Source organism: Tachysurus vachellii, chromosome 9 (assembly GCF_030014155.1).
Source record: "Tachysurus vachellii isolate PV-2020 chromosome 9, HZAU_Pvac_v1, whole genome shotgun sequence".
NCBI classification, from domain to species: domain Eukaryota; kingdom Metazoa; phylum Chordata; class Actinopteri; order Siluriformes; family Bagridae; genus Tachysurus; species Tachysurus vachellii.
In genome coordinates this window covers 9,688,189-9,701,066 of record NC_083468.1, presented here as the reverse complement: position 1 = coordinate 9,701,066, position 12,878 = coordinate 9,688,189, and the positions used below count along the sequence as shown (strand labels likewise).

The 12,878-nt window shown below is 34.3% G+C and overlaps 1 protein-coding gene across 1 annotated transcript in view; it reads left to right on the top strand.

The window, feature by feature from the left end:
* The window catches only part of LOC132851599 (WD repeat-containing protein 49-like), a 37,406-nt gene extending 24,759 nt beyond the window's left edge, over positions 1-12,647 (top strand). The window contains exons 13-20 of the mRNA XM_060878567.1: positions 888-1,013; positions 1,203-1,390; positions 6,573-6,770; positions 7,588-7,778; positions 9,622-9,746; positions 10,132-10,278; positions 11,205-11,334; positions 12,381-12,647. Of these exons, the coding sequence (XP_060734550.1) occupies positions 888-1,013; positions 1,203-1,390; positions 6,573-6,770; positions 7,588-7,778; positions 9,622-9,746; positions 10,132-10,278; positions 11,205-11,334; positions 12,381-12,423 (1,148 nt within the window). The 3' untranslated portion in view covers positions 12,424-12,647. The remainder of the gene's footprint in view (positions 1-887; positions 1,014-1,202; positions 1,391-6,572; positions 6,771-7,587; positions 7,779-9,621; positions 9,747-10,131; positions 10,279-11,204; positions 11,335-12,380) is intronic.
* Positions 12,648-12,878: the final 231 nt, after the last annotated feature.

Sequence of the window (12,878 nt, the reverse complement as noted above, 5' to 3'; positions counted from 1 at the left end):
TGGTGCAGTCCTGAGCTTGGTTTACTGTCTATGCAGAGTTTTGTTTTGCAAGTTCTCCTCTTGCCAGTGGGTGAACTGACTATTCTAAATTGATTATCTGAGCGATTGTGATTGTGTTACTAACAACTAATGTATTCCCTTCCTAATCATAGTGTTCCCAGGATAAACCCTGAATTGAGCACAGCCCTCACTAGGATAAAGTGCTTAATACAGATAAATAAATAAACAAATAAATAAATAAATAAATAAGGGAATGTTTTATAACACATCTCTAGACATGCTTGGCATCTATTATTTGGTATCCCTGTACATTGCAGGACGTGATTAATCCTGTCAATCATAAAATTTCATTTTCCATCTATTGAATAGTGCAACAGAAAAGCAATCCAGCCATCCAGAAGGTAGACAATCATGGGCATTTGTGAGCTATTGTAGAAGAAGAGATCTTTATTTTTTTTTCACATTAACATTAAAGCAGAATGAACTATTTTATTTAGAGGTCAGGGACAGAGCGCAGGGTCAGTCAAAACACAGTGGAGAGGGTTATGGGCCTTGCTTAATGACTGAGGCTTAAACCCTGACTATAGTATACACTGGCAGTACAATGCAAATAGACACAATTTTGTACAGATATTGGATAGGTGTCTTTTGTCCACATATTAAGAAAATATTGGATATTTTTAAAATATGTAATTGGAAAAGACTAATCTCTGGATTGGGATATCTGCTGATTGAGAGATGTATTTCCCCAGGCTGATGTGAGATTGATTTTCAAATAGAAATGTATTTGTTTTCACCCTGTTATTTTTTTTTGGACATTACTGAAGTTGTGAAGATGTATAGCACTCATGTCTGTAAGACTGAACTCTCGTTGTCTTTTGTTACAGACAAACCTTTAACTAGTACTCCCAGCACTGAAGAAGCAAGTACAAATTCCAGTGAAAAAGACTTAGAGAGTTATGATGTGACCAGACTGGCTTTCCTTGAAGGACGAAAATCTTTTGCTGCAACAGGTATTAGAAAGAGTGGGAAATCTTTTACAAATCTCGTATTACAATATTCTCTCCTAAATACATAGAATTAATGACTTACAAAATGCAAAATAAATACAAAATGAAACAAACAAATAGCTAAGTATAAAACAGTCCTGTGCATAATAATAATAAATAAATTAACATGTTTATTGTGTATTTTCTGCTGAGGTGGAGCTGATCTGCTGTCATGTGGTGGATCAGGGATTGTGTGCTTCTGGAATACAGTAAATGCTCAATTAGTTGGCAAGTTTCTAGCACATGAAGGCTCAAACTCCATTATAATGACCATAGATGGCAGCGGTCGTTACCTGGTCACAGCAGATATGGGTGGAGTGCTGAAAGTGTGGGATATCCAGGTAAGAGCATTACCAAAATCTATTTTGTTTTATAAGATAGTAAGCACTAATACAGGTCTCTAACACAAATAAAATATTTTGCATTTAAAGGACTAAAAAGTACTTACAGACCCAAAGCAGTGGGGATGATCAATTGTACTTATCAGTATTGGGTGATGGTCAATAAAAAAATCAACCATTACAATAAATGCTACTAAAATGATTTGGTCCATTTTTTCGTAATTCACTCTCAAATAATGTGTTGTATGAAGAACTGATAAAATGAGAGCAGTAAGATATAAATTATGAAAGATTAAGGAACTTAAGATCTTGCTGTAACACACTCAGCTCAAGGGATCCTTCAAAATGTTGAAAGTAAATCAGAGCTGGGATGACCTCTGACCTTTGCTGCTTCACCATGCTTGTGGTGATTAGTTTTATCTGAGTGGCAATCAGGAAAGTTGACCTTATGGCCTATGTCTTTGAACTGAAATGTCAAGCTGGACTTTAGAGAAAAGCAATATAGCAGTCAATTATATGCTATACCTAGAATATCCTAGGCAATATAGCATTAAATATTAAAAATCTATGTATTGTGTATGTTTAATATCATTTCATTTTTAATCAAAAATGAAATGAACTGTCTGGGTATGTGCAGTATTCACCATTTCTCAGACTCGAAAGATATGAAAATATTAAAGCATGCATTCCTACTTTATGTAATTCAAACCAGATTGAAATGGACACTTGTGGCTTGTTTACTATTTGATTTAATGCAATTTGGCACTTAATTAAACAAAAAGCAAACTAAAAATAACATTTCCCTTTAAAGTCATGATGGATAGAGTGGGACTGAAAATGCACTTGGAAATACAACAACAAATAAATTTTTGACATGGAAAAGAAGCAGGAATTCAGAACATGGAGTCAAAGCTATGGAAATTATTCACATTTTCAAATCACTTGGAAGCAGACCAAAATGAGTGTTCCCAGCTGTGTTCACAAATCACTAGAAGTTACATGCCATCTAATACCAAATAATTTACATGCTTATTGTTTTGTCATGAACAGTTGCATATTGAAATGTGATATCTAGAACAGAAGAGAACAGAATACTGAATAACCATAGAGCAAATAATAGACTAACTTTTACAGAAAGAAGTCAGCATCCCAAATTAACAAAATACAATAATTTCTATTAAGAATACAGACAATTAGGCAGTGAGAATGAGAAATAGCTGAGTGTAATACACATTAAGGAAAACAATTATAAATGGAAACTTTCTTCTATTACTCATTAATCATCATTTTTATTACTATAAATATAGCCAAGAAGACTGTTTAAAATGATGAAAAAAGATGTCTGTGGATGAAACAAATGATGATAAATGATTGGTCATTGGCTTTGCTCACTGGTGGTAAGTGATAACTCATATAACCAGATCTGGAGAGTCATACTGATTGCAGGAGAGATGTCAAAGTTCACCAACACTAGTGACAAAATAGCTAAATCGAAAATACTGGCTATCTCATTATTATGGTTGGCACCCGAGTGTGATTGCCGTGTTCACATCTTACCGGGATCTGCATCAACGAGGTGAATGTGCCAGGATTTGTTTGAAATGAAAATCAAATATGTATTTCACATCATTCCAATCTTTAGGAAGTTCAGAATCAATTACATTTTGATAACTGATTTCAAACTGAACTGATTAGCCTTATGTCTGTTTCAGTGCAGCAAGTAATTGTCCAATAACATGGTCAAAGCCAAATATTCACTATTTGAGGAAATCACGCTTAACTATCAAGGTTTTTGACATCTTTTTACAGAATGAACATTTTTACCAACACCGATTCCTTAACAAGTGTTTTCATTAAGAAACATTGTCTAGATTAAAAAATAAATTGATAAAAATTGATTTTGTAAAATATATATTTTTTATGTCAGTGTTGGAGGCACAGGAAATGCCAGCTTTGTGAATTGAAACAGTAAATCTTACACAAGCCTGATCCCAGAATAACCAAGTAGGGAAGGGAAGAAATTCTGATGATACAAAGTCACCAATTATTCAGACTGTGTATCTCCAAATTACACTCACAAGTCCTAGACTGACCTCATTAGAGAGCAATCAAGGATTCAGCTTTCCTTCAGACATCTCTAATAGCAAATTTATACACATATATATTAATAGCACATTCATCAGTGATGTTTTGTGCTGGAGAAAAACTCCCTCCTCTAGTCATCATGTCTGAAGGACACAAGTTTCTGTCCTTGAGCCACAAATGGAGCCTGTCAGCATAACCAGTATGATTGATGAAGGGAGAGCAGGGTGTTTGTCAACTCCTCATAACTTTCTATGAAGTATAACAGCTCTTCTCAATGAGGATAAATCACGTGTTCACTTTCATTTTACTGCTTCAATAACTCGTGATATTTTGTAGCCTCACATTTAGGCCTGCTCGTGAGATATAATTGCTTTACAGGCTGACATGTTGTCTCTACTACTGATTTGTTTCAACTGTCTGTGTGCTAAAACCTCCAGTGAGAAGACTGCTAACCAGGTTTAAAGGAATTAAAGGGTTTCAATGTGAGTTTTTATACACAAATCATCTGCTTTATGTTAGTGAGAACATGGGAAGCACAAAGTCGTGAGGACTTTCCTATGGCAGAAAACAAAATACTGACATGGAGAACTTCTTCCATAAATAAATGTCTCCTTAAATCTTGAACATAGTATCAATTATAAATTTTAACTTATTAAATAGCAACACATTTTATAATCATTTAGTCATCAGTATCATAATTATTTATTTGCAGCATCCAGTACAGAAATGCCTGTGAAATAACTGTTCACAGAGGATATAATTAACATGAACATTTTTCAAGATTTTTTTCCACCTTTAATATGATATAGTAACCAACTAAAGACATTTTGTTGTCAACTTGGATTTATGCTTTTTGTTTGTTTTCATGCTGGTAGCTGAAATGCCACATCTTCAGCTGTCTAACAGAAGCCTGCATATTTTGTTTAAATATAGATATTTGGTATTTGGTGCTATTCATGATTCTCTGTATCTTGACAAGAGCCCCAGTCCATGCTGAAAGGAAGCAGCCTCATAGCACGATGCTGCCACTACCATGCTTCACCATGGGTATAGTGTTCTTTGGTTGATAAGCGATGCTGATTTTTGTGCCCAACATAGCTTTTAGAATTATGCCCATAAAGATTCTACCTTTGTCTCTTCAGACCATAACACAATTTGACACATGGTTTGAGCTTATTTAGGTGAGCCTGGACATTTTTTGTGAGAAAGAGCTTCTGTCTAGCCACCCTATCCCATTGCCCAGACATGTGAGGAAAAGGAGAGATTGTTTTTACATGCATTGAGTGACTAATACATGCCAGATATTCTTGAATTTCATGTAATGGTGCCATGGGTCTCCTGGCAGCATCCGTGATCCTTTTTTTTTTTTTTTTCAATTTTGGAGTGGGCGTTTGAGAGACCTGTTCTAGGTCATGTCACAGTGGTGCCCAATTTTCCCCATTTGTTGATGATTGATAATGCTTTGGATATTGTTTTCTACCACTCTTCTGACTGATACCTAACTAAGATCCTTTACATGCTTTGTAAGCTTATGGCTTTAGCAGTCAGATGAAATCAAGAAAATGTTAAGAAAATCTTAGAAAGCTTTTGTATTGGGTTAATCAGAGTTTCAACATTTCAACATGAGTTTCAATGAGATTGGCTTGGTAATGAATGTGGAAAAACAGTTATTATTTTTTAAAGCACAGAACCTGCAATTTATATGCATTTGTTTGTGATATTATGATTTTTTTTTTTAAATATCAGCTGCACAGAAACAATAACTTATTAAACTCAGGTCATCTTCTGACCTCTGATTAGATTTGTTATAAATTGCAATACATATTCAATAGGTGTGACAATGGTAGACAGAAATGTAATCTAAAATAGGATGTAATCTTTGGTAATAGTATAGGATTTGCTATGTAAATTTTACTTTAAGGAAATATATTTTAATATATAGATATAAATCATTAAATGTATTCAAAATGCCCATCCCACCAACAAACTATGCAGGAAAATACATACACATGGCAACTGCCAGAAGGCATTGGCTTAGTCTGATGCAATTGCTTTTTGTAAAATGGTAAGCTGTTTATAATGTAATATTTCAAAACTATAACACTGAGTTGTCAGTGTTCAAATTTAATTTTATTCCTCCATGGCCACACTAAATTTCAGTCAATAATTGGTCTTGAAGTAGGAAAAAAGAAAAGTTACGAGTATTCATGTTCTCAGCTTTCATACACTGTTAGGCTGATAGCTAACACAAGCTAGTCCGACAAGCTTCTGTCGATGTTAAAGTCATATTTCTAACTCTTCTTAATCTTTCCTGCTAATATGCAGCAGTTGGGTAAGAGTATCCTGACAGCAAATCTATGGAGAAGAAAATATATTAAGTATCAGGTTCTGCACAGCAACATTTGTTGGGTGTATCTTTGAATTAATATACTGTAAGTTAATATACATTAATCAGTATGTGACAGGGAAGTGAGCTGTATTACCTGCATGTGGGTTAGCAAGCTGACTATATACAGAGATTGTAGAAGCTGAGTGTCAAAATATATTTATACATTAAAGGAAAAAAATAATATTTTGCTAAATAAAAGTCTTTGTTGTGATTAAACCTTTAAATGGTACATTGTCTGCAACTGAAAGAAACAGGCTTCTGCAAAATGAGCATTTGCCTAGTGAACAAAATCACCATTCCCTAAGTAAGTTTCACATCACAGGTGCTAAATTAATCCAACTGCGTAGGCTCTGCTCCAATTTACACCTTTAGAGCAGAACACCCCATATTTAGTAGCATACTCCAACTGCATATTTAGTAGAACAAACTTGAAATAGACATGATTCTTTAACTCATGTGAAAGAATCAATCTTAGTCCCTGTTAGTAAATAAGTGTACACATTATTTGTCAGCCTGTGGGTGTAAACATAAGATGAAATCTCTTCAGATTTGTTGTTGTGACTACAGATAATAAGAGTGCACTCTACACTGTTCCTCACATTTGGATGACAAAGATGATACAAATTTAATTGAAAAGTTACTCATAGACATTGTGTTGAAGACAGTAACGACAAACACCTTCTCTCCTGGTTCTTTTTTGTATGTCAGGAATATTGTCTCCAACCATCTGAGAGTATAATCGATCAGGAGCCAGAGTTACTATTGAGCCTCCAACCTCATGTTGACCGCATCACTCACTTGGAAACATGTGTCCACAGTGGCCGTCTCTTTCTCCTCAGTGCATCGGCTGATTGCAGTCTGGCTCTCAGCTTCCTGCCTGGAGGTACTATTGGGACATTTGGGCAGGTTAGTTTTATACTCTGTGTAACAAGCACAGCCTTTGTACTTGCCAATCCTAGTAAAGGAGGGATGTAGTAAGTTCACATTAGCTAGATCCACACATCCACCATCCATTTCCTATATTGATTATCCTACACAGGGTCACAGGAGCATCCCTGGGAACAAGGCAGAGGCCACCCTGGACAGGGTGCCAAACCCTTTAATAACTTTGCCACCAAAACATTTCCTAGCACTTCCTAATTAGTTAAAACCATTCACATGGTCTCAATAATATCTTAATAACTTAACTTACTAAGCTATTAGTTGCTATGGTGTCTTTAGTAAAATAAAGTTCTCTCTGGCATTTTAGTTGAAAATTAGTCTGGCATTTAGTTGTGTCAGGGGACACAATGCTGTCATGAAGTGATAAATTTCCAAAGAAACTCATAACTCACATTAAATTTAGTTTAATTATCTGCCAGATAATCATCACCCGGGATGAACTCAATGCTCCATGACAGCAGCATAAATTAAGTGCACAAAACAGGTACTGTACAGGTCTTAAAGGTTTTTCTGAGTTTTTAAATCAAGAACAAAACAAAAGAAAGAAAGAAAGAAAGAAAGAAAGAAAGGAACAAACAAATAAACAAACAAACAAACAAAACCCCAGAAAAAATAGATCCTTACAAACCAACCAATCTACATTCCATCCTTCCTTATAAATATGGTATAGACCTTATAATGTAATCTATGGTCAATGGGACCATTGTAGCCTCATGTTAGGATATTGTCTTAGTTATGACATGAATACAGTTTGTAATAATGCAGATATGGTTTTTTTCAGGACGTGCACTGGAACCTAGCAGGAATCAGTGAAGCATTTGTGAAGAAAGAGCAGGAAGTGAGCACAGGTTTTGGTACCAAAGTGAGTGGGACAGAAACAGTTCTGCAGGGAACACAGCCTGAACAGAGCTCCCAACATGCTGAGAGATCAGAGAGCAATACACAATCAGAGGAGGAGAAAGAATACACACTGTGAGTGAGGTGTGTATGTTTGTGTGTATGTGTGTGTGTTTGTTGTTGATTGTGTAGTGACAAGGCGTGTACAATCAAACGACACCATTATCATCTCTACATGTCTTTCTCTCCTTACTTTTCTTCCCCGCACCCCTCCAGTTTTCCTCTTGCTCGCGTACCTCCTTCTTTCTTTTTCGCTTTTTTCTCTACGAACCCATTTACTCATCATCTATCCTCCAATTTCATTTTCAACCTTTTCTTTGATTGTGTTCTTCCTTATTTCCTGTCTCTCCCCATGTATCCTTTTTCTCCATGGTCTGCTCCCCTCTCTGTCCTTTTTTTCCCCTTCCTTTTTGTTCTGTCCTTCTACATTCATATCACTTCATTTCACTGTCATTTCAATCTGTCTATTTATCCATTTGTCTCTTTGTCTCTGGCTCTATATCTCTCCTGATTTCATCTCTTCCTACTATCTTCAATTTCTGTCTTTCCTATACCTCTTTATCTCTGTATGTTTTACTTTATCTTTTTCCACTATCTTGCCGTCCACAAAGGTTGTCTATCTATCTTTATCCCCTCAGTATCCACCTCTTCGGTGTCTTTCCTCACTGCCTCTTTATGTTTAGCTTTCTTTCTGCTCTCTGATCTCTCCTTTTCTGTTTTCTCTCCCTCATACATTCATTTCTCTTTAACTCATTTACTATCCAGCCAGCAGGTTCTCCCTCTATCCTGTCTTTTATTTAATACTGGATAAATAGGACTATGACAGATGTTGGGTAAATGCCAGCAGATGGCTCATTTCCACATGAGAGCTTTTATTCCATGATTCCCCTGGAAGCTCATTAATGTTTTCACATCTGCGTGATTGATAAAGGAAATAGAGTAGTCTTTCCTTCTTTGTCTGTCACTGATAGCAGCTGAGTTGATATTGGCTTTGGAAAATCCAATCAAATATGTGTGTTTGCATGTGTGTAATTCCATTCACTGGAATTTCACACTTATCTGCTCAAAAGTGTTATTACTGTCAATGATTTTAACATGCACTTTCTTAAAAAAATGACAATAAAAGTTTTATTAATTATCCACCCATCTTTTGAAGTATTGGATTGATTGTGATTAATTATCCATTTCATAACATGTTCTTAGCGATAAACATAAGAAGCATGGTCACTGTAATGTGTGCATGGTGGAATCTCTTTGCTGCACATTGGCTAAACTCTTTGATGGAAAGCTGCCATGTTCTTTAATAAAGCAGCAGAAAGTTAAGCTTAGAATTGCCAGCCAAATTCATTAATTCAGCTTTAGAACTTTAATAAGAATTTGAAATTCGGCACTTTGTCCTATCCTCTGTTCCATGGACTCAGTAGCCTCATGTCATTTTCAGAATTAAACCCAGATACTTTCACTTTCACAGTACCATGTTATTATAAAAAATGTATTATCCAGTCAGCTTAATAATGGACCATTAATCATGTACTACACCCCATTTGCATTCTAATAATTAAGGTTTTGATGCATACAGTAATTTCTTTACACTAAAGGCATTTTTTCACATCTAACACTGTATATTTTATAATAGTAAACCTACCTTTATAAACCCATCTGAAAATGAACTTTATAAAGGGATGTTTCTATCTGTCCATCCATGAACTTGTTAATATCATGTTATTATGATTTTTTAACATGATGCATTAAAACTAGTATTCTTATTATATAAATAAGCCACACTTTTCATAAAAAAAATATAGATTTTTTTCAAGTAATGAATGCATTATAAGAAATAGTCCATGGTTAGAGTAGCAGTCTAAATTTTAATGGAAATCACCACAAGCTCTTTATCATCTTATATGTTATGTTTTAGACATCTACATACCCTTGATGATGACACCACTGGACAGAGATCCAGAAGAATCCACAAAGCTTTGAGGCATCATAATGAAAGCACACAGCATCAAAATGATAGCAGTGCCTGCAGTACCTCTATTAGTCAGTCACACTTTATTCTCACCTTTATTTTTGAATTCTAACATATCTGTTTGCAGGGTTACACTGACCATTGTTCCTATTCGTTACTATATAAGGGCTGAATGACTTAATTTGTCTGATTCATTTAAAGTATGATTGGTTCCACAAAGATGATTTATTTCAGCAAAACTTTGTAACAGAATGTAGAATTCAGTTAATATAAATAATAGAAAGTAATACTCATTACTCATCACTAATCCATGTTTATTATAGTATGTATATTCATTGGTAATAATTTCCTTTCTCAGACAGAATTAATTAAGAGAGCTTAAAGGTTTTCTGAGATTTATTGTTTTATTTCTTTGCCATGTAATACTTGCCTAAATATTACTGTGTATATCTGCAGGAATATTCAGCAAACTAAGAGTGGAGGAACTGGCCTCAATAGAAGAACTGAGCAAACCTGACTTCATCAAAAATCCTCATTTATATTTTGGGAAGATGTGGGATTCATCTATTCCAACTCCTCCACCTCTTCCTGTCATTAGAGAAAGTAGGACACACACACACACACACACACACACACACACACAATTAAACAGTGATTTCATTTGCTTAATCTGCATTTCAATTCATATTTACTTATTTTACCTTTTTTAATCTATATCACTTACAAGTGAGACAGAATCCAAAAATCCAAAAAAAGCTATTTATAAGGCAAGATCTTACAGGTGAATATGATATTAAAAACAACAACATGAACAACAACAAACAATAGATACCACAAAAAAGTTTTTTTTTGTAATGGAGGTTTTATTTTTTGTATGAAATTGCACTTTTTCATTTGAGACTTCATATAATTAAATATGCTTGAAATAAATTAGCTTGTTTAATTAAACCAAATCTCTTAATGTTGCTAGAATTAAAATAATTACTTACATGTGAAATCATTCTCAAGAGAAATAAAGGTTGGAATGCTATGAAGAAAATACCATGTTGTTAAAAATAACTGATGCTGTTTTGCAGTATAAAATCAAACATTTATTTTCAATATAAATTTTTATGAATCTTACTCTTTCTCTTATAGTTTCCAATAATGCTGTGGTCAAAAATAGGCTAAAACAGTGAAATCAACATTTTTGTTGGGTATTTATGTACTACATATTTATGTACTACATATAGTACGACATTTATAGATGCAATTTATCAAAAAATAAGAAAAATTGTAGCTATGACCAACATTGCTACAGTATTTGTAGTGTCTTGCCTTAAAGTTTCAACAATGATTAGACAAGTGACTACTTGTAAGATAGCTGTGAAAAGTACTGAGAAAGTGAACGTATAGAGATAAAAATGGGTTTATTGTTAGGTTTTGTATATGTGTAAGTGGCTGGGTAATGACAGTTGATGAAACTAAAAAGAACTTTAAAAACTAAATCACGCAAAAATCATATTTGGACTTCTCTTCCTCTCTAACAGATTTAAAAGCGCCATTTGATGAAAAGAGTTTGTTTCCGAAAGAACTGCTGGAGCAGGTGGACAAGCCCCGGCGTTATTCACAGAAAGTTGCTATGATTAGAAAATATGGGAGAGCCATTAGGAGTATGGGGTGTGTGTTTAATTTTCTTTTTTACTCTTTCTGGCTGGGAACAGATTTGTAATGTGTGGAAGCAATAGGCAGCATGCAAATGAAATATACTTTGCATCAAATCTAATTTGCAGAGGTGCCAACCTTATTAAAAATAAAATGATAGCAGACAGAGTGGGAGAAAATCATTCGTGAGCAAAAACTCTTGCATATGCCAGTGGATACAATGATAACAGCTTAATGATAGCATAAATAATAAAACATTGATTGGTTAAACTGATATTTAACTGACATTTGCAGAACTGTTATTTATAACTGGATTATCAGCAAAAAACTATATATGCATACTTACATATGCATATATACAAATACTACAGAGATTCACAAAAGTGCAAGTCTGCCAATGTTTATATCAGATACAGCTAGACTAATTGAACACATGATATCGTCCTGTTGCACAAATTAACAATAGGTTTCTGGCAGTTGTTATGTTGGAGAGGAAGTAATCAACAGTATGTAACTACAGCTTGCAACAGTAAAATAATTGCAAGCTAATAGCTTTGTGTGACTTAATAATTGACTACTTAATAATGTTCAGCTCTCCTGTGTTTAACAAACATAAGAGACAGCCCAAAATTCTTTATTTCTACTGGCTCACAAGGACAGTGATTGCTAATTCACAGTTTACATGTAAGACCAGGCCAGGACTAAGTAAAAGTGAATGGTATCAGACAAGTTTTCAGGTCTCTCCCATATCAAAATTACAAGTGCCCAAAAAAACGTAAATGCTAAGGCTAACTTATTGATGTTAGCACCAGTGAATCTGATATTTGTGCCTCAAACCCAGATATACCACTTAAACCTATCAGCAAAGGGCTATGTACTTTCCCTAAACAAATAAAAGTGAATGGATTAGGATACCTGGCCATATGCTGTGAGATTATTTAGCAGTTTGCAACTCAATATTTCATATTTGTGGATAAAATGATAGCCCATATGTTCTTCTAGCAAATGTTCAAGTGTTAACTATCTCATATTTGAAATAAATATCTCTTTTTATATTACAGGAAAGCCAAAGCCAGTACCTCTGGAGTCGACAAAACCAAATGAACATTTTTTCAATAAAGAGTCTTACTGTGCATTATTATTACTATAAATGAAAACCTTTAATTTACCTAGTATTATTGTATTATGCCTAATTATTTATGATTGTGATGATTATGATTTAAGTGAATGTGTGTCCTTGAAGAGTGTTTTCTCAGTGTTTTCAAGTGTGTATCAACTCTTATGTCACTAATTCCTGTGTGTTTGGGTGTTTCTGGGTTTGAATTGACCATGAGGTGAGGACAGAGTATCCTTTCATAAATAGTTATATAACCTGCATATTGTCCATAAGCAGATACTGTTATATTAAAGTAGATAAGAATTATTGGAGTCTTATTTGAGAAATTCATGTTCAAATGTACACCTGTCAACACTGAAGTGATCCTGCTTCATACCAATAAATTATTATTCATTATTATCTATTTCTGTTGGATTATTTTGACATCTTAAATAGCTTACAA